At 37.9% G+C, this 22,079-nt stretch overlaps 1 protein-coding gene across 3 annotated transcripts in view; it reads right to left on the reverse strand.

Annotated features, from left to right (window-relative positions):
• Positions 1-14,739: 14,739 nt before the first annotated feature.
• LOC128653995 (sterile alpha motif domain-containing protein 9-like) overlaps positions 14,740-22,079 on the reverse strand; it is a 50,643-nt gene continuing 43,303 nt past the window's right edge. For all 3 annotated transcript variants that reach the window (XM_053707636.1, XM_053707619.1, XM_053707628.1), the window contains 2 exons: positions 21,379-21,427; positions 14,740-20,933 (listed from right to left, as the gene is read on the reverse strand). In XM_053707636.1, the coding sequence (XP_053563611.1) occupies positions 16,327-20,933; positions 21,379-21,382 (4,611 nt within the window). In that variant the 5' untranslated portion in view covers positions 21,383-21,427 and the 3' untranslated portion in view covers positions 14,740-16,326. The remainder of the gene's footprint in view (positions 20,934-21,378; positions 21,428-22,079) is intronic.

Genomic DNA, 22,079 nt, shown 5'->3' on the forward strand with positions numbered 1-22,079 from the left:
AAACTGATTTGTGGGTGTGGTGAGGGGTGTATTTGTAGGCATTTTGAGGTTTGGGAAACTTTGCCCCTCCTGGTAGGAATGCATATCCCATACGTCACTAGCTCATGGACTCTTGCTAATATGAAAGAAATGAATTTATCAGGTAAGTTCTTACATAAATTATGTTTTTTCCTGCGGCTGGATTTTCCAGGTCATCTACCTTATCATATAAAATTTCCAGTGAATGTTGCTGATTATCGTAGCATAGTTGCAGTTGATTAAATTCTTCTCTCATGGAGTCATTGCCATTGTCAACGCTTCTACTCGAAAGCCCAGTGCATGGACGTCTTGTTTTAGATCCACCAGTTCCTCTCTCACACTTGCACGAACAATATCAGCAATATCTTGCTTCGATGGGAGAGAAAAAAGTATCCCTGCCGGTATTTGTATTAACTCTTGCGTTGTGTGATCCATATTCAAAGATGCATTGGTTCGAGTGGTAATAACCACTGGTGTTGCACTGCTACTGGGTGATGATTGCTCCGTTGTATTGAAGTAAGATGTGACTGAGTGGCTCTTGCTTGATTGAGATCTATTTGGTTTATCTTGTTTAGGTTTTTGCTTCAACGACATTGTGAGTAAGGGAGATGTGACTTGACACAAAGTCAGGGATATTGCACAGGGGCTGTGTATATTTTATATAGGTCCCCTTGTTAGGCAATTTTCAGTGGTCTCACAGGAGTGGGAGAGCTGAAGCAGTGCTCACTGAATGTGCTGTGTACATTATACTATAAGGTCCAGATCAAGTGCAATTAGCACAGGTCTATATGTTATCCCACTTTTAAACAAGTTGAGCAAGTTGGGCTGTATTAAAGTTTCTCAGCGTAGACCTGATGTTATTAGTAACTGGTGCGCTGGCTTTAAATTAATATCAGCCCCTTAGAAAAAGAAAAAAAAGAAAGAATATGTATCTCATAAGCCTGTTGGTACAGAGCGGTGTTTTCTCTAATGCTCCTGTACTCCCTTTTCCCTCGTAAATATATGATGAAGTTGCTGGTGATAGAGCCGTTCCTCTCTATGACTTATAATTATTTGAGGTGATAGCTTCTAGGCCGCAATCCGACCGGGTAATCTATTATGTTGTAGCCTTCAGGGAGAGGGATTTAGTAGCTCCTACTACGCCACTCACTAGTAGTATTGTGGAGCCTTGCGATCCTGTAAGTGTTTGCACACAAGCAGCGCTTTAGGTGCTGGGTGTTTGTACTTTGAATGGTCACTCAGCAGGCTTTGTGTTCCACTAGACCCCAGGAGTTTGTTGGGGCGATTGCTGCTCCGAACGGCTCCAATTTTAGTCGCAGATCTCCAATGCGGTAGTGGGTATCATAGCCTATTAATCTGCCGTTACCAGCATTGGTTATTTTTGTTAAGTCACTTTTATTTTTTTATTTAGTGCAGTGCCATCGACGGAGTTCAGAATTATGCTGCCATCTTGGTTGCCCCGGCTCAGCCCCCCCTATAGTTATCACTTCAGTTGAAGTCGGGGTTTATTTAAAAGTTAAATAAACATGATCATGATATGGTCTTATACCCAGCTCTCTGTGCCTGTGTGTTTATTCTAAAGTTAAGATTATATAAGTTATGTTATGTAGGTTAAGGGGGTGTAACTACCAAGTAGGGCATCAGTCCTTATGGTAGTGTAAGGTAGCAAGGTCACCTGAAACGTAATTAAGGGCCTGTGCAATCTATAGGTAGTGAAAATTTCCTGGTTATGGGTGTGTTGGCAACATTGTTGCAAAATGAGGGTAGGGCTATGACTTACATAAGGTTAGTGTCAGCCGTTTAGGAATCAGTCCGGGGTGCAACCCAACTGCTAGCGTGAAAAGTAAAACACACATGAGAAATAACCAGGACGTGACCCACTCAGGAAACAAATAAGACAGGTTACAAAATAATAATTGTTCTTATACGCTGGAAAGCCACAAAAGTGAAAACGTCCCTTTAAGCAGGTTTGTAACATATAAAGATAATGTTCTTTTTTGCAGCTTGTAAAAGTAAATGTCCCTTTAAGCAGGCTTGTAACAAACAAAAAGACAAAGTTCTCTTTTGCAGTTTGTGAAAGTAAATGTCCCTTTAAGCAGGCTTGTAACAAACAAAAAGACAAAGTTCTCTTTTGCAGCTTGTAAAAGTAAATGTCCCTTTAAGCAGGCTTGTAAAAAAGACAAAGTTCTCTTTTGCAGCTTGTAAAAGTAAATGTCCCTTTAAGCAGGCTTGTAAAAAAGACAAAGTTCTCCTTTGCAGCTTGTAAAAGAAAATGTCCCTTTAAGCAGGCTAGTAATAGTAAATGTCCCTTTAAGCAGGCTTGTAACAAACAAAAAGACAAAGTTCTCTTTTGCAGTTTGTGAAAGTAAATGTCCTTTGATCAGGTAGCAAAAAACAAAATAAAAGCTTACATTAGACAAGGCAGTAACAGTGCATTAGACTGAAGATGATTCAGACAGGCAAAGGAAATTATATCCAAGAGTTAGATTGAGGGATAAGGCATAAGCTAGGTCAGGCAGGCAGTAGTCGGTATCCAGACATCAGTAGCAGGGATAAGGCATAAGCTAGGTCAGGCAGGCAAAAGTCGGTACACAAGTATAGAAACAGATTCAGGTAAAGTACTCACAAACGCCAGAGTAATCAAACAAACGGGCCCCGAGTAAGATCTCCCGCCGTGGTTTAAAGGCAGGAGCGGCAACGTCATCAGACGGGTGTGTCAGAGGACGCGTCACGTTGCTAAGCAACGTGACGTCATTCACACTGAGAAGATCCGGGAGCCGCAGTGACATGGCGATGAACAGAAAAATCATGACAGCACCCCCCTCCTCAAGGACCCCTCCGAGGGACAGGACCAGGCCTAGCAGGATGAGACTTGTGGAAGGCCTTTTTTAAAGTAGGAGCATTTACTTGATGAGCCGGCTCCCAGGATCGTTCCGTGACTGGATAACCTTTCCAATGAATGAGATAATACAATTTCTTGCCACGGAGTTTGGAACCCATAATATGGCTGATCTCAAACTCAGGGTGTCCATGGACAAAAAGAGGTGGAGGCTTGGAAAGAGGTTTAGAATACCTGTTAGACAGCATAGGTTTTAGAAGAGAAACGTGGAATACCGGATGGACTTTGAGAGTCTTGGGTAAAGCCACCCGGTGAGCAGTGGAACACACTTGACCCAGTATTCGGAAAGGACCCACGTATCGTGGGCCCAGTTTGGTAGAAGGTTGTTTCAGGCGAAGAAAACGAGAAGAAATCCAAACTTTATCACCAGGACGATACTTGGGAGCCTTCTTCCGTCGAAGATCTGAAAAGAACTTGTAACGTTTAGAAGCTACAGAAAGGATACGATGTATTCTCTGCCAATGTCGAGTTAATCTTTGGGCAGCAAGATCAGAAGCAGGATTTTCTGTGGAAGAAGTATGCAAAGGAAATGTTCTGGGCTGATATCCGTAGGCCGCATGAAAAGGAGAGGTCTGAAGGGAGGAATTATACTGGGCGTTATGAGCCAATTCAGCTAATGGAAGGTAAGAAGTCCAGTTAGAGTGAAAATGATCCACATAATGTCTAAGATATGTTTCAAGACACTGGTTTACCCTTTCAGTCTGGCCGTTAGACTGTGGATGATGTGAAGTAGACAGAGATATTGTAGTTCCAAAGTGTTTACAAAGTGATCTCCAAAATCGGGAAACAAACTGTACAACTCTATCTGAAACAATATCCAGAGGAAATCCATGGATTCTTACAATATGCAAAATAAAAAGTTCAGAAAGTCTTTTGGCAGATGGTAATCCTGGTAAGGGAACAAAATGAGCAGTCTTAGTGAACCTGTCGACCACCACCCAAATAGTGTTGTTTCCAGCTGACAAAGGAAGGTCGGTAATTAAGTCCATGGATACATGAGTCCAAGGCTGATGAGGTATGGGCAACGGTTGAAGCAACCCTGAAGGAAGTTGACGAGGAGTCTTGTTTATGGCACATTGTGTGCATACTGAGACGTAATCTTTAACATCTTGAGAGAGAGTGGGCCACCAGACATGTTGTTTGAGATTTCGAGCGGTGTTACTGATGCCAGGATGTCCAGAAAGGGGACTATCATGAGCCCAAAATAGAATCTTGGAACGGAGGCGTTCAGGAACAAAGAGTAAACCATCCGGAGGTTTACAGGACAAAGGAAGATTCCTTTGAGCAGACTGTAAATCTTGTAACCAGGAAGTTGTTAGCTGGGCTATGACTTCATGAGGTTGGAGAATGGTACCAGACTCAGGAATTGGGGTATCTTGAAATTGTCTGGAAAGGGCGTCTGCTTTAATATTTTTTGAACCAGGTATATAAAACAAATTATAGTGAAACCGGGAGAAGAATAAAGACCAGCGTGCTTGCCTGGAATTCAATCATTTGGCCGTTTGGAGATAAAGAAGGTTTTTATGATCAGTGAGTATGGTAAACGGCAAAGAAGTACCCTCCAGCCAATGCCTCCATTTGTCCAAGGCCATTTTAATGGCAAGCAACTCTTTATTGCCTTCGTCATAGTTAAATTCAGAAGGAGTGAATTTTTTAGAGAAGAATCCAACAGGATGAATCTTTCCAGTATCCGGTATTCGTTGAGAAAGAACAGCTCCAGCAGCAACAGAGGAAGCATCAACTTCCAGGAAGAACTGAAAATCTGGATTTGGGTGACGGAGAATAGGTGCAGAAGAAAAAGCTTCTTTGAGAGACTCAAAAGCCTCAATAGCCTCAGGAGGCCATTTTTTACAATTTTGCCCCTTTCTAGTGAGAGAAGGGGAGAAGTAATAGTAGCAAAAATCCTTGATGAACCTCCTGTAATAGTTGGCGAAGCCCAGAAAACGTTGCAAAGCCTTCAGAGAATCAGGTCTAGGCCAATCCAAAATGGCTGAAAGTTTAGTAGGATCCATTTCAAATCCAGATGCCGATATTACATAACCCAGAAAGGGTATGGATTTTTGATGGAAAGAACATTTCTCCAGCTTAGCAAACAGATGGTAATCTCTTAAACGTTGAAGTACTTTCCTGACGTGGTGCACATGATCTTGGTGGTTTTGAGAAAAAATCAAGATATCGTCAAGGTATATGATGACAAAGATATTCAAAAAATCACGAAAAATCTCGTTTACAAAATGTTGAAAAACCGCCGGAGCATTGCATAGCCCAAAAGGCATGACCAGATATTCGTAATGCCCAAATCGAGTGTTAAAAGCAGTCTTCCATTCATCTCCTTTGCGTATACGGATAAGATTGTATGCACCACGTAGATCTAGTTTAGTAAATATGGTGGCTCCCTGAAGATAAGTAAAAATTTCAGGAATAAGGGGTAGAGGATAACTGTTCTTGATGGTAATCTGATTTAGTCCTCTGTAATCAATACAGGGTCGTAATCTGCCATCCTTCTTTCCTACAAAAAAGAAACCAGCCCCTACAGGGGAAGAGGAGGGTCGGATAAATCCTCTAGCCAGATTGTCTTTAATATATTCTTCCAAAGCCACGTTTTCAGGTTTAGAAAGTGGATATGTCTTGCCTCGAGGATAGGTAGCCCCAGGAAGGAGATCAATGGGGCAATCGAAAGGACAGTGAGGAGGAAGACGTTCAGCTTCCTTTTTTGGAGAAAACATCCACAAAGTCATGATAAGGCATAGGTAGAGAGTCCGGAGTTTCGATTGTGAGAGCAATAGTGAGTGGTAACTTAGTGATCTTTTGAAGACATTTAGTCTGGCATGTAGATCCCCAGGAGGTGAGTTCGCCAAAAGTCCAAGAAAAAGTAGGATTATGTACTTGGAGCCAGGGAAGTCCCAAGATAATGGGAAATTGAGGAGTAGGAATGACATCAAAACAAATTGTCTCGGAATGAAGTATTCCAACAGTGAGAAGTAAAGGTTTAGTAGCAAACTGAATGTATCCGGAACCCAAAGGATCTCCACTAACCGTAGAGACAGAAATTGAATACTCTTTCTTTATTAAGGGTATAGAGTGAGTAGAGACGAATGTGGAGTCAATGAACACTCCTCCAGCACCAGAGTCGATAAGAGCTTGGGTATGAATCTTACTATGTCCAATTTGAAGGGTTACTGGAACAAATAGATTCTTGTATAGGGAATGACTACTTTTTTGGCTTAACTCAGTTCCCTGGACTAGAGTTAAGCCCTGGCTTTTACTTGCCTGGTAGGACAATCCCTTAATAAATGTCCTTTAAGGCCACAGTACAAACACAAGCCAAGAGAACGTCTTCTCAAGCTTCAGCAGCGGATGACCTTCCAGGTTTATCAAATACATTTGAAAACACAAAGAGAAATATATCTACATCTAAAAGTATAGGGTCATTCTTTTCTAGCAAAGGTGATACCCAAGCCAAAGCTTTTCCTTTCATTAAGGAAATAAGGAATGTGATTCTAGAAGAGGGAGTAGCAAAAAGAGTAGGGCTATTTCGGAAATGGAGACGGCACTGATTCAGAAAACCCCTACAATCTTCAGGATTCCCATCATACTTATCCGGAAGAGGTATCCTGGGACTCAGTTGTACTTGAGACTGGTTGTTTGGAATCAAAGGAGGTAATGCCTCATTAGGATTAGGATTGGGAGGTGTAGGAGCAACCAAATTTTGTAATAAAGCAGTTATTTGATCAAGTTTAGTGTCCAGGGATTGCAAGTGGGTGGCATGAGATCCCAGTAGCTGTCCCTGGTGAGCCACGGCCATGGATAATTCAGTGGGGTCCATTTATGGCCCGTTTGTAATGTCAGCCGTTTAGGAATCAGTCCGGGGTGCAACCCAACTGCTAGCGTGAAAAGTAAAACACACGCTAGCACACTGAGAAATAACCAGGACGTGACCCACTCAGGAAACAAATAAGACAGGTTACAAAATAATAATTGTTCTTATACGCTGGAAAGCCACAAAAGTGAAAACATCCCTTTAAGCAGGTTTGTAACATATAAAGATAATGTTCTTTTTTGCAGCTTGTAAAAGTAAATGTCCCTTTAAGCAGACTTGTAAAAAAGACAGTTCTCCTTTGCAGCTTGTAAAAGAAAATGTCCCTTTAAGCAGGCTAGTAATAGTAAATGTCCCTTTAAGCAGGCTTGTAACAAACAAAAAGACAAAGTTCTCTTTTGCAGTTTGTGAAAGTAAATGTCCTTTGATCAGGTAGCAAAAAACAAAATATAAGCTTACATTAGACAAGGCAGTAACAGTGCATTAGACTGAAGATGATTCAGACAGGCAAAGGAAATTATATCCAAGAGTTAGATTGAGGGATAAGGCATAAGCTAGGTCAGGCAGGCAGTAGTCGGTATCCAGACATCAGTAGCAGGGATAAGGCATAAGCTAGGTCAGGCAGGCAAAAGTCGGTACACAAGTATAGAAACAGATTCAGGTAAAGTACTCACAAACGCCAGAGTAATCAAACAAACGGGCCCCGAGTAAGATCTCCCGCCGTGGTTTAAAGGCAGGAGCGGCGACGTCATCAGAGGGGTGTGTCAGAGGACGCGTCACGTTGCTAAGCAACGTGACGTCATTCACACTGAGAAGATCCGGGAGCCGCGGTGACACGGCGATTAACGGAAAAATCATGACAGCTAGGTCTAGAAGGATCCGGCCTCTTCTTCCTGGGATTTTTAGCAAAGAAAGTTTTCCCCTCCCTCCCCATGGAAAATGTTTGTTTTCAAAGTTAGTGGCGTCATTCAGGCAGATGGCTTCCCTAGAGGTTGCTGGTCCCTTAGGCTAAAGGCAGGTGTAGGGTTAGCGGGCCTAATCTTTGTAAGAAAATTGCTGCAGGGCTTTTTCTTTCCAGTGCCTTATAGATCGAAGCAGATATAATTATATATCTACTAAAGGTGGGGGATTATGGCCATAAATATCTGAGGGCAGAGTCTGTCGGGGTGACAGTCAGACTAATGGGCGGGGGGACGTCCCCAGGTCGTGACTTGGGAGTACCCCACCCTGCGGGACTGCTGGCTGAAGATCCTTTAGGACATTTGCGCCTCCTAGACAGAATGGGATGGAGCCTCGTTTTTGGGGCTCCCTCTTCAATCTTTTAATTCCAATAACAGCTGGCCTCGACCTCTAGTCATATGGAGCCATTATTTTGTTAGGCCTCGAAATGCCGCCACCAGTTAATGTTTATAGTTTTGACTTCAGTTGATGTCAGGTTTATTTAAAAGTTAAATAAACATGACCATGATATGGTCTTATACCCAGCTCTCTGTGCCTGTGTCTTTATTCTAAAGTTAAGATTATATAAGTTATGTTATGTAGGTTAAGGGGGTGTAACTACCAAGTAGGGCATCAGTCCTTATGGTAATGTAAGGTAGCAAGGTAGCAATTAATAACCAATACTATTTACAAATTAAAGGAACGGCGATGGGCACCAAGTTCGCCCCCAGTTACGCAAATTTATTCATGGGCTACATTGAAAAGAAAATGATCCATGGATCTAACTGGGAGGCGAACCTGGTGCTCTATCGTTGTTTCATAGATGATATTATAATCATTTGGAAAGGGGACGAAGAACTTTTAGACATTTTTATAGAGGATTTTAAAAATAATAAGTTTGGTATAGATTTAACCTATGAAAAAAGTAAAACAAAAATAAATTTTCTAGATATAGATATAGTTATCTCTAATGATCAAATTACTACTAAAACACACTTTAAAGAAGTTGATTCAAATAATTTCATCCACAATAATAGCTGCCACTATAAAAATTGGCTTGAAAATATACCCAAGAACCAATTCCTTAGAATTAGAAAAAATTGTAGTGAACAGGAAGATTTTACTCAACAATCTATGATCTTAGAAGAAAAATTCAAAAAGAGAGGTTACAATCCAAATTTGATAAAAGCTGCTAAAACGCAAATTGAGCTTCTAAGAGGTAAACAATTTAAAGAACCCATTGAGGGTCTATTGGACATACCATTTATAACCGATTTTAATATTGATCATAATAAATTAAGAGGTGTTCTTAACAAACATTGGCATTTATTGCAAAGAGACCCATTTTTAGGTGAGTCCCTTACGGATAGACCAAGAGTTATCTTTAAAAAGGCTAAAAATCTAAAATCTATTCTAGCACCCAGCACTTTCAATCCAAGAAAAACAAAAAATATAGATATAGACCTAAAAGGCAATAAACTAGAAGGCTACTATCCTTGTATATATCATGTAAAGCCTGCAAATTCAGCTGTAAAAAGACTAGCGTAAAATCAACAGTGACACAGAAGGACTATAAAATTAAGGACCTAATTAGGTGCTTTGACAAGAATGTAGTCTATTTAATTGAATGTCCGTGTAAAATGCAATATTTAGGTGAGACCTCATGCATGTTGAGGGACAGAATTAGGGAGCATCTTCTTAATATTGAAAATGGAGTGGAAGGCCACCTACTGTCCAAACACTTTAAAGAAGTCCATAATGAAAACCCTAAAGGACTAAAATATTGGGGTCTGAGAAAAATCACAAAAGATTGGAGAGGTGGGGATTTAAATAAAAAACTTTTAAAAACTGAAGCCGAACTAATCTTTAAATTTAAAACTTTAACACCTCTAGGGTTAAATGCAGAATTGGATCTTAACCCTTTTATTTAATATATATTTAATGGATTATTAATTTGTTAACTTCGGAAAAATTTTAAACAATTTTAAACTACATTCATAATTTATTATCAACTTATTATGTATTTAGAATCTATTTCTTTCATGTAATTAGCAAGAGTCCATGAGCTAGTGACGTATGGGATATACATTCCTACCAGGAGGGGCAAAGTTTCCCAAACCTCAAAATGCCTATAAATACACCCCTCACCACACCCACAAATCAGTTTTACAAACTTTGCCTCCTATGGAGGTGGTGAAGTAAGTTTGTGCTAGATTCTATGTTGATATGCGCTCCGCAGCAGGTTGGAGCCCGGTTTTCCTCTCAGCGTGCAGTGAATGTCAGAGGGATGTGAGGAGAGTATTGCCTGTTTGAATTCAATGATCTCCTTCTACGGGGTCTATTTCATGGGTTCTCTGTTATCGGTCGTAGAGATTCATCTCTTACCTCCCTTTTCAGATCGACGATATACTCTTATATTTATACCATTACCTCTGCTGATTTTCGTTTCAGTACTGGTTTGGCTTTCTACAACATGTAGATGAGTGTCCTGGGGTAAGTCTTATTTTCTGTGACACTCTAAAGCTATGGTTGGGCACTTTTTTATAAAGTTCTAAATATATGTATTCAAACATTTATTTGCCTTGACTCAGGATGTTCAACATTTCCTTATTTCAGACATTCAGTTTCATATTTGGGATAATGCATTTGAATATATCATTTTTATCTTACCTTAAAATTTGACTTTTTCCCTGTGGGCTGTTAGGCTCGCGGGGGCTGAAAATGCTTCATTTTATTGCGTCATTCTTGGCGCGGACTTTCTTGGCGCGAAAATTTTTTTCTATTTCCGGCGTCATACGTGTCGCCGGAAGTTGCATCATTTTTGACGTTTTTCGCGCCAAAAATGTCTGCGTTCCGGATGTGGCGTCTTTTTTGGCGCTAATAGCATTTAGGCGCCAAATAATGTGGGCGTCAATTTTGTCTCCACTTTATTTAAGTCTCATCATTTGTTGCTTCTGGTTGCTAGAAGCTTGTTCACTGGCATTTTTTCCCATTCCTGAAACTGTCATTTAAGGAATTTGATCAATTTTACTTTATATGTTGTTTTTTCTATTACATATTGCAAGATATCCCACGTTGCAACTGAGTCAGAAGATACTACTGGAAAATCGCTGCCTGGTGCTGGAACTACCAAAGCTAAGTGTATCTGCTGTAAACTTTTGGTAGTTGTTCCTCCAGCTGTTGTTTGTATTAAATGTCATGACAAACTTGTTAATGCAGAAAATATTTCCTTTAGTAAAGTACCATTACCTGTTGCAGTTCCATCAACATCTAATGTTCAGAGTGTTCCTGATAACATAAGAGATTTTGTTTCTGAATCCATTAAGAAGGCTATGTCTGTTATTCCTCCTTCTGGTAAACATAAAAAGTCTTTTAAAACTTCTCTTTATACAGATGAATTTTTAAATGAACATCATCATTCTGATTCTAATGATTCTTCTGATACAGAGGATTCTGTCTCAGAGGTTGATGCTGATAAATCGTCATATTTATTTAAAATGGAATTTATCCGTTCTTTACTTAAAGAAGTCCTAATTGCATTAGAAATTGAGGATTCTGGTCCTCTTGATACTAAATCTAAACGTTTAGACAAGGTCTTTAGATCTCCTGTGGTTATTCCAGAAGTTTTTCCTGTTCCTGGTGCTATTTCTGAAGTAATTTCCAGAGAATGGAATAATTTGGGTAAATCAGCAATTATATCCTGTACCGTCCGACAGATTAGAGTTTTGGGACAAAATCCCTAAAGTTGATGGAGCTATTTCTACCCTTGCTAAACGTACTACTATTCCTACGGCAGATGGTACTTCGTTTAAGGATCCTTTAGATAGGAAAATTGAATCCTTTCTAAGAAAAGCTTATCTGTGTTCAGGTAATCTTCTTAGACCTGCTATATCATTGGCTGATGTTGCTGCAGCTTCAACTTTTTGGTTGGAAACTTTAGCGCAACAAGTAACAGATCATGATTCTCATAATATTATTATTCTTCTTCTGCTTATGTTTTCATTAAACTTTATTTTGGGTGTGGATTATTTTCAGCAGGAATTGGCTGTCTTTATTTTATCCCTCCCTCTCTAGTGACTCTTGCGTGGAAAGATCCACATCTTGGGTAGTCATTATCCCATACGTCACTAGCTCATGGACTCTTGCTAATTACATGAAAGAAAACATAATTTATGTAAGAACTTACCTGATAAATTAATTTCTTTCATATTAGCAAGAGTCCATGAGGCCCACCCTTTTTGGTGGTTATGATTTTTTTGTATAAAGCACAACTATTCCAATTCCTTATTTTATATGCTTTCGCACTTTTTTTATCACCCCACTTCTTGGCTATTCGTTAAACTGATTTGTGGGTGTGGTGAGGGGTGTATTTATAGGCATTTTGAGGTTTGGGAAACTTTGCCCCTCCTGGTAGGAATGTATATCCCATACATCACTAGCTCATGGACTCTTGCTAATATGAAAGAAATGAATTTATCAGGTAAGTTCTTACATAAATTATGTTTTTTTAACTAGTTGTATATTTTTGTGTGTTTTTATTGGAAATGTATTTTTTATATATAAAATCTTTTTATATCCACTAGGAATGATACTATAAATGATTTTTAGATTTGTGTAAATGAATATGAAAATCCTCTAGTTCTTATCTAATCCTAATCCAATATCATGTAAATTACATTATTCTATATGGTTTAATTATTTATGTTGAAAATGGAGAATGTTACAATTGGTTTTTTAATATAATGAGTATTCAGACTACACAGAGAATACTTTGCTTATTAGGAGGTATAAGCGTGTCAAAATTCCAAACATCCAATAAACAACTTGCAACTTGAATGAGACAGGTATAAAGGCATGCTGGGAAATCCACAGGTTCATCTGAAACGCGTAGATGACTCAGACCGATGAAAGCTGGCCAGCTTAATGTGGATATTTCCTAAAGAAGCACTTGATTGTATCTATAAAAGGAGCAACACTGACAGCACGTAAAGTCTTGTTTCTGGATATCATTTGAACTTTTGGCAAAACTCCTAAGTGTAAAGGGGTGCAAAAGGGACCTACATCTAGTGAGATTATTGCCCTTGGAACATTCACAGATTGATCTCCACATACGGAACATATTGCCGTTTTCAAAAAACTACTCACCGGTAATCTGACCTAGTGATTGGTGGATGAGCATAGCACGTGTTTGAGACACGTCAGAATCCAACCTAACGGCTGACAAGACGCCGAACACTCTACACTAAAGTGGCAAATACAGATATAGGAACCGGGTCAGAGAAAGACTTCTGAAACTTTCGGATTCTGGTGAGTTATTCATCTGTATGGGCAATATTGATCCTCAAAGTAAAAAGCACATAAGAGACATTTAAAAATATAAAATTTTCCGGAACCCAAAAATATCGTGCTTAACTCAGCATCTAACTTACACCTTTGTATGTTACAGTATTTCAGAGCTGCCAAAAACTATTAATGTTGCAAAGTTTGGATACAAAATAAGTGACAGAAAATAAGCAACACGCGGAAATATACCTCATACACTATAATCTTGCCGTTTACCTAACAAAGTTTAATTACATTGTATTTATTGTGTAGCAGATATAAGGTGCACCTTAATTTATCTTATATATGTATATGATTTATTGTTTATAAAGTTTTTAATATAATACTTATTTAAATAAAATTCTATTTACTATTGGATAGTTTGGACTCCTTTCCAAAAAAATTTTTTTACATTATATTACTCAATTGTCGATAGAATTAGTATTGTGGTAGAGCTCGTTTTGAGCGCACTCTTAACCCTTCTACAATTTTAATTATAGTGTGATTTTTGGGAATTATCGCACTTAAAGAGCTGCTGTATCTACCTACTGGGTACCCCTTTTGTTTTATATTTTTTATTTTTTACCAGTTATCAGGCTAGGTCTAGAAGGATCCGGCCTTTTCTTCCTGGGATTTTTAGCCAAGAAAGTTTCCCCATCCCTCCCTCCCCATGGAAAATGTTTGTTTTCAAAGTCAGTGGCATCATTTAGGCAGGTGGCTTCCCTAGAGGTTGCTGGTCCCTTATGCTAAAGACAGGGATAGGGTTAGTGGGCTTAATCGTTGTAAGACCTTAGCGCAAAATTGTGATGCTTCCTGGAAAAAATTGCTGCAGGGCTTTTTCTTTCCAGTGCCTTATAGGTCGAAGCAGATATAATTATATATCTCCTAAAGGCGGGAGGTTGTGGCCATAAATATCTTAGGGGAGAGTCTGAAGGGGTGACAGTCAGGCTAATGGGTGGGGGGATGTCCCCAGGTCGTGACCTGGAGGTACCCCGCCCACGGGATTGCTGGCTGAAGATCCTTTAGGACATTTGCGCCTCCTAGACGGAATGGGGCGGAGCCTCGTTTTTGGGGCTCCCTCTTCAACCTTTTAATTCCAATAGCAAATGGGCTCGACCTCTAGTCATATGGAGCCATTATTTTGCTAGGCCTCGAATGCCGCCACCAGTTAATGTCTATAGTTATGACTTCAGATGAAGTCAGGTTTATTTAAAAGTTAAATAAATGTGACCATGATATGGTCTTATACCCAGCTCTCTGTGCTTGTATCTTTAGTCTAAAGTTAAGATTATATAAGTTATGTTATTTAGGTTAAGGGGGTGTAACTACCAAGTAGGGCATCAGTCCTTATGGTAGGGTAAGGTAGCAAGGTCTCCTGAAACGTAATTAAGGGCCTGTGCAGTCTAAAGGTAGTGAAAATCCCTGGTTATGTGTGTGTTGGCGACATTGTTGCAAAATGAGGGGAGGGCTCTGACTTAACAGTTATAAGGCTAGGTCTAGAAGGATCCGGCCTCTTCTTCCTGGGATTTTTAGCAAAGAAAGTTTTCCCATCCCTCCCTCCCGCCACCAGTTAATGTTTATAGTTATGACTTCAGTTGAAGTCGGGTTTATTTAAAAGTTAAATAAACGTGACCATGATATAGTCTTATATCAAGCTCTCTGTGTCTGTGTCTTATATAAGTTGTTATTTAGGTTAAGGGGGTGTAACTACCAAGTGGGGCATCAGTCCTTATGTACACAAGAATACAAGTTAATACAGTTTATTAATAAGTTAAGCAATAATAAACATCAGTGTATAAAGTAGCAATATATAAACAATGATCTATGATTAACATAATATATTCACAAAGAATGCAGTGAGAAACAATGTGGAGAATCAACATGTGATTACACTAATTATATCCCATTAATTAAATAATAAGATTGAATACAATTAGCAACTTTGATTATGCAATGCAAAAGAAATCATTAGAAATTAAAAAGAAAAACAGAACACAATATTCAAGAAAACAATTAGATAGATATTTAACTTTGGTTAATAAATCAAAGGTATGGGGAGTTGTGGTGGTTATAACCACACTGGGGGAGCACCATAACGCTACCCAAGTGCTGAACCAAAAATTGGGCGGCTCCTAATCTTACATTCCTGCTTTTTCAAATAAAGACACCAAGAGAACGAAGACTAATTGATAGAAGTTAATTTGTAAAGTTGCTTAAAATTGCATGCTCTATCTGAATCATAAAATAAAAAATGTGGGTTTCATATCCCTTTAAGAGGAACCCTCTAAACATCTCTCCCATAAGCCCTGAAGACACTAAAAAGCATGTGGAATCCTCAGACCTAAGGTCACATTCTTTAACATCTGGAGAGAATTGTGCAGGACACTAACAACCCTTGGTCTGAGGCATGAAAATTGCTTAAAGGGATATTATACATTCATTGTTAGTGAAGCTAGCAATATATATGCTTTCCAATAACTACTATTGTTGTAGCTAACCCCTAATGGGTTATCATGAGGTTTTCAAATTGATTGGAATGGGTTCAAATTTATAAAACCCCTGGTTTCTGCTTTTCTCCCAATGGTAGCACAATATTAATAGTAATAAATCATCTACTGTTTCATGGGCTGTAAATAAAATAGATAATAAGTGTAAATTTAGCAGAGTTTGGATTAAAGGGATATGAAACAGCTTTCTAATTTACGTCTATTGTCAATTTTTCTTTGTTTTCTTGGTATTTTTTGTTGAAAAGCAGGGATGCAAGCTCCGGAGCTTGCACATGTCTGGAGCACTATATGGTAGCTATCTTGTTTCCTGCCATGTAGTGCTCCAGTCCAGATACCTACCTAGGTATCTCTTCAACAAAGACTGCCATCGAGATGAAGCAAATTTGATAATAGCAGTAAAGTGGAAACTTTGTTTCAAATTGAATGCTCTGTCTGAATTACAAAAGAAAATGTTGCGGTTGCATATCCCTTTAATTGTTAAAGGGACATGCTGGTAAAAATTAAACTTTGACGATTACGAGATTTTTCCATTGATTCCTATTATCAAATTGACTTTGTTCTTTTGGTATCCTTTGAAGAAAAACATGCCTAGGTAGACCCAGGCGTAGCAATGCAGTACTGGGATATAGCTGGTGATTGGTGACTGCAAATATTCATTTTGTCATTGGCCCATCATTGCCTTTAACTATATGGTTTACAACATATTTACAGGGGTTAAACACAGAGTATATTATCATTGCACCATGGCTTGAATAAAACATATTATAGAATTATCTATTTCACACTTTTATGCCTGTTGAAATCCACTTGCATGGCCAGCCAATTTATTTTACTTGGATGTTGTAGGCAATAATACCTTTAAAAGCAAACCCCAAGTAAAATGAAACTGTATGATTTCCACGGGGTAATAAAGAAGAATTTGTTGGTAAAATTTCAATAATTTTTTCTTTACAGTGCCCTGTTATATACATCTTTCCATTTTCTGTCCAGCCAGAAACTTTTTTTAACATTTTGTTTTCACTGTTCGCTTTATACATTTCTTCATTGTACTGTTTCAAATTGCGTTCATTCAAGGGACCTTGAATGACTTTTTCAATGTTACTTTTGTGCACAAACTTTTGAAGTAAATCACCCTGTCCCAGTAAGAAATGAACATTTGTACGCTTTTTCTTTTCTTGGACATTCTTAATTCGTTTTTCATACAGTCGTTTTGCAGCTTGAAGTGCAGTAGTCAAAATAATATCTTTATTTGGATCTGGTTCCTGGTCTACACTTTCATCGGGCCAAAAAAGCATAACCAACAAGAGATATGCCCCTGGTGTATATGCCGTCTTTGGTTTAATCAATTTTTTGCTAAGCTTGCGAAGTTTTTTAAGGGCCATAAGTTTTGAAGAATCAGGAAATGCACATCCTAATGCAATATGAGTCATTAGAAAGTTAATGAGATCCACATCCTCTATTTCTCCTTCCAAAACATTTCTTGGATAAAGATCAATTATTTCTTCTAGTTTCATGATGGAAGTTCCATCATTGGAATCTGTCAAAATAGAAAGTATTGCCGTTGTACTCCCACCTCCAATTCTGTAAATATTCATCCTCCTAACTACTTGGTTTATCTTATTCTGCCAAGAAGATGTTAAATTATCCCACTGAGATGATGTCTGCAAACTGAAAAATGTTGCAAATTTCTCGGTTTTCCTGAGTAGCCATTTTCTGGATCCATATTGCTCTCTCATACATATGTGCTCTTTGTTGCTGTCATTTTCAAAGTAGCCTGCATCATCAGAAACCCACTCCATAGCATTGTATATGTTTTCATATAATGCTTTTAATTGGTCATGAAGATGAATCCAAGGTTTTTTTACACCTGTAGGGTAATGATCAGTCAGAAGGTACGGTAAAAGCTCTGAATTTTTATAAAACACTTTCAGCTTTGAAAGCCGCTCTATTAAGTGGCATCCAACGTCAATTTCCCCTAAGAAACCAGACGTATTCATAGTGCCAGTTTCTAACCGTGCAGCTTTTTGTGCCACTCTAAAGCATTCCATGGATTTAAGACCAGTTTCGATCAGTTTAACCGCATCTTCAGTAGAGAAGTTATTTCTCTGAGCGTCCACTGTTGCATTAAACTTTTTTTTGTGCATCTGTCCTAAGGTATCTAGAATAAATGAATCATGTGGGAAGTGTAATGCAGCAGTCTCCGCCCATGCAATTGCTTCATCAAACATTTCAAATTCTCCATATAATCGTGCAATATGTTGTGCGAAAAAAGGATCTTTGTCAAAGCTTTCATAGGCACATTTTAAAAGCTCTACAGCTTTCATATGTAATTTTTCTTCTTTCCAAACATGTTCTATAAGTGGTGAAAATAAAGTGTCTCTGCTGTCACCCTTGCTTTTTTTATGACGTTGTAAAAATAACTTCTTAACTAACTTTAAAAATGCTTCTTTTCCAAATCTGTGCTGAAAAAGATTATTTTCTTTAATTAGATCAAGTGCAATTTGACTATGAGGGTAATCATTAGATTGCAAATTCAAAATTTGATCTGCAATTAAAGAATGGGAGATACAAATTCCAGTGATCCACATTTCATTGTCTGTTATGACAACAAATATATCCAGAGATTGGTCTGTTAAATAATTTTTTAACTCGAAATGAGCTGGCTCTTCTAGGGATGCCTGAATGTAAATCCCAAAGCCCATAAAGGCCTCACAGTGTGAAATTGGAATGTATGAATTTGGAACATAATGATTTAATAGTGAAGTGTATCTGATCAGTTTTGCTATACTAGAAGAAGAGTCAATAAACTGTATTGCATGAGACACAAAGTCATGAATGTTTTGTGTTGGAAATCCTTGCCTCATCAAATCAAAAATCATAAAACGTTCTGAAGGAAATCTTACAGAAAATTCTTTAGATTTTTCTTCAAACAGCTTTCTTTCTTTGTCACTTAATGTGTGAGTGATTGCAACTGTGTTATTTGGAGAAGCTGCACAAAGCTTCTGTGGATCATTTGACCGTCTGCAGGTCAAAATGATAAAACATGGTCTAAACATTTTCTTGCAAGACATAGCGTTGGTTAAACACTGCATCAGTTCTGTTACATATTCTTCATCAGAGTCTTCAATAAGGAGCAAAACTGGTTTGCCATTTATGTCTTTTTGATCATAATCCCGGAACATCAAAGCGTGCTCATAAACTGTTGTAACTGGGCATGAAGAATCCACTACAGCACACCGTAAATGATCTTTATATTTCCAAAGTATCTGTCTTGCAACAGTGCTACCGCCACTTCCTGGCTTGTGAACAATTTTTATTCTGGCAACTAGAACTGATTCCCTATGTAATTTACTATGTAGAATACGTTCAACCTCTATGCAAGCATCTCTTTCAATAATTTCCCCATATTGTTTCTGGTCTGAAAGCCAAAGGTGCTTCCAACTGATTTTGCCGCCTCTGTAAAAGATACTTTCAATTTCTTTTAGTTCTTGTTTGGTCATATGATGTAGCTTTATGTGGTTGCACTCATTTATGCACAATATATTAAGTGAATACATTCTTTCTGCTTCAGGAAGTGTAAGAATATACACTCTGTTTTTAGAATTTGGTATACTTTTAAGGTAATCTGTTGTAGGAAGCATTTTTTGTACTGTGGCATCAATAATGCTTAGTTGTGTACCAACTATACTTCTCTGTTCAATTTCATCGCTGCTACAAGACTCTTCTACCAAGCCAACCCATTTTCTATAATTCTCTTCATGTTCTGCAATAAACGTGATATATTCCACGCTTTTCATGTCCTGGTAAAAAGTATGGAAAGCATCTACCATTGGTTTCTCCACTGGCGATAACAACAGAAAGAGAACCGTGAAACGTCCCATTTTAATAATTTCACGGTATATGAAAGAGACTGCATTTTTAAAGGATTTCCTCTTTGTTGTGAACCACGTATATTCATCACATGGTTCGTCATCTTCAAGGTTATTATTCCATCCATTACAAAATATCCAGCTTGTTTGCTTAAATAAGCCCAGGTCAACTGCCTTTTGTTTAGAGTTTACACTTTCAGAAAAGTGGCTGATTAGAGAATACATATTTGTTGCATGGTGCTGTTTATATTTTGCACAAAGGCCTGAGCTGTCAGAATCTGCATCAAAGTCGAAAACGCATAATATATTTAATTGCATTAAAAAATTTAGGTGTTTCAAATGATTGTTTCCACATTTATTTATAACCAATACATACCACTGGGAGTTATCAATACAGTGTGAGCCATTGGCAAAAAGTACAGATACCTTATGGTCTAGAGCTTCAGGTATTTCTATGGACTCGGAATCCGCTTGTTTCCGTTTGGTGTCATCTGTCTGTAGTTTCTGTTTAAGTGTGCTATAGTCGGATTTTTCTTCTGCTACAGACTGTGTTCCAATTCTTCTATAAATTGTTTTCTCTTCATAGCAAACAGTTTTGCTTGTTTCATTGAAGATAGGAAGACAAACTTGAAACAGTTTTCCTGCCACAGAACTTGATAATGACTCAATGTCTACTTCAACAGCAAATAGTTGGGCTTCTGAGTCTTCCTGAACAACTGCTATGAACTTAGGTGGACGAATGCAACACAGAGCTGCATATTCTGTAGGGCTAAAGCATTCTTTTATAAAGTCCAAAGCATCACTATACCAACTCTTATCACTTACTGGAATGCCAACTATCTGCCCAGGAAGCAAGTTTTTATCCTCCGTTTTACCCATTACTCCAAAGTGTATGGTACCATTTGTTCTAACGTTCATGCAGGCAGCAGCAAATCGGAAAACCTCATAAGCAAATTTTGATTGAAGTTTTTTTTTCCCCAAAGTTGCTTCCATAGCAAACAATATATATTCGTGGCAAGGGGTAACTAGATCTGTTACCCCAATTTCAGATGGAAGGATCTGATTTCTCACATATTTGAATTCAATATCATCATTATCAAACGGTCTAAAATGACTCTGAAGTATTGGTTCTAGCCTCGAGTCTAGTAAATGTTCTGTATTTTTACCAGTGTTTGCCAAGTTTGAGCTATTATTTGGTTGTTCTGTGCCATTCTTCTGACTATTTGGGGAACCTTCCTGTGCTTTTATAGGTTTTAATTTGTTAAGAAGTACATTGTGTTCTTCAACTGTGGGATTAGAATTATCTAGAGTATCTACTGTTATAGCAATATGTGAACTTCTTTCCTTTAATAACTCATTCCTCTTTTTGATGAGAAGTGATATTTGACCTTCTTTCATGCAAACGGTTTCTCTAAAAAAGGTTTCAGAAAGTTCTATGAGCACAATTCCAGTTACTTCTTCATTAAATAGCTTGTCAATGTACTTTTTCTTTAGTTTAATAGAACTCAACCAGTTGCTAACATGGCTCTCTTGCCACTCATCCACTGGGATAGTGCTGTAATCTGAAAAACATAAACAACTTTAGTTTATATTTTAATTCAAAAGAATCAATGATTTAAAGGAACAGGAAATCCCAAAAAATGATTTTGTGATTTGGATAGAACATACAATTTTAAACAACTTTCCAATTTACTTCTATTCTCAAATTTGCTTCATTATCTTGTTATCCTTTGCTGAAGGAACAACATTGCACTACTGGCAGCTAGCTGAACACATCTAGTTAGCCAATCACAAGAGACAAATGTGTGCAGGCACCAATCAGCAGCTAGCTCCCACTAGTGTAGGATATGTGCATATTCATTTTCAACAAGGGATACCAAGAGAGCAAAGCATATTTGAAAATAGAAGTGATATTAAAAGTGTCTTAAAATTAGATGTGCTACCAGAATCATGCACATTTAATTTTGACTTTCCTATCCCTTAAGGCAAGATTATTTAGCCACTTACCCATTATATATATATATATGTTTTTTTCTTCTTTAAAGTAACGTAGAGTCTGTAGGCAAAAAAATAAAATATATTTATATAAAAGCCAATTTTTATTTCTTTAATGACACTAAATGCTAGATGTTTGGTATTGTTCACAGCAAACTGAAAAGAGTCCAGAAGGTAAACAAAGGTCCTTGATAAAACTTGTTACTGTTTGCTGTTCTGGATCCTTGTTCAGATTTCCACAAACAATAAAGACAAACAGAAAGAAGACCAAAAAAAAAAATGTTTATAAAAATTAAACAGTCTCAAAGATCTCCTTGCTATTACACTACAACCTAGTACATGAAGATGAAACCACTCACAGATATGATAAGGTTTGGTTTGTGGACAACGCAAAAGTTAGAATTTTGTAAAAGGGTACAAAGGAGTCGATTTATCAAAGTCTTTGCACGCCTTTTTTTTTTTTTTTATTGAGGTTTTAAAATGAAACAAACAAATTATTACACAGAATGTCACGCCAAAAACAAAATTGACAGTTACATAGTCACCAAAAAAAAAAGCACCATCCATTAATTCATATGCAACTTGAAAGTATTAACAAATATTAAGCATTGAACCTCAGTTTTCTAATAGGAAGTGTCCTCTTGAAGAATGATAATATACAAAAATAAATTAAATTAGTTCCTCCAGAGAACTAAAGAGGCCTCTCTTGGACC

This window comes from Bombina bombina, chromosome 1 (genome assembly GCF_027579735.1).
Source record: "Bombina bombina isolate aBomBom1 chromosome 1, aBomBom1.pri, whole genome shotgun sequence".
In the NCBI taxonomy this organism is placed as follows: Eukaryota; Metazoa; Chordata; class Amphibia; order Anura; family Bombinatoridae; genus Bombina; species Bombina bombina.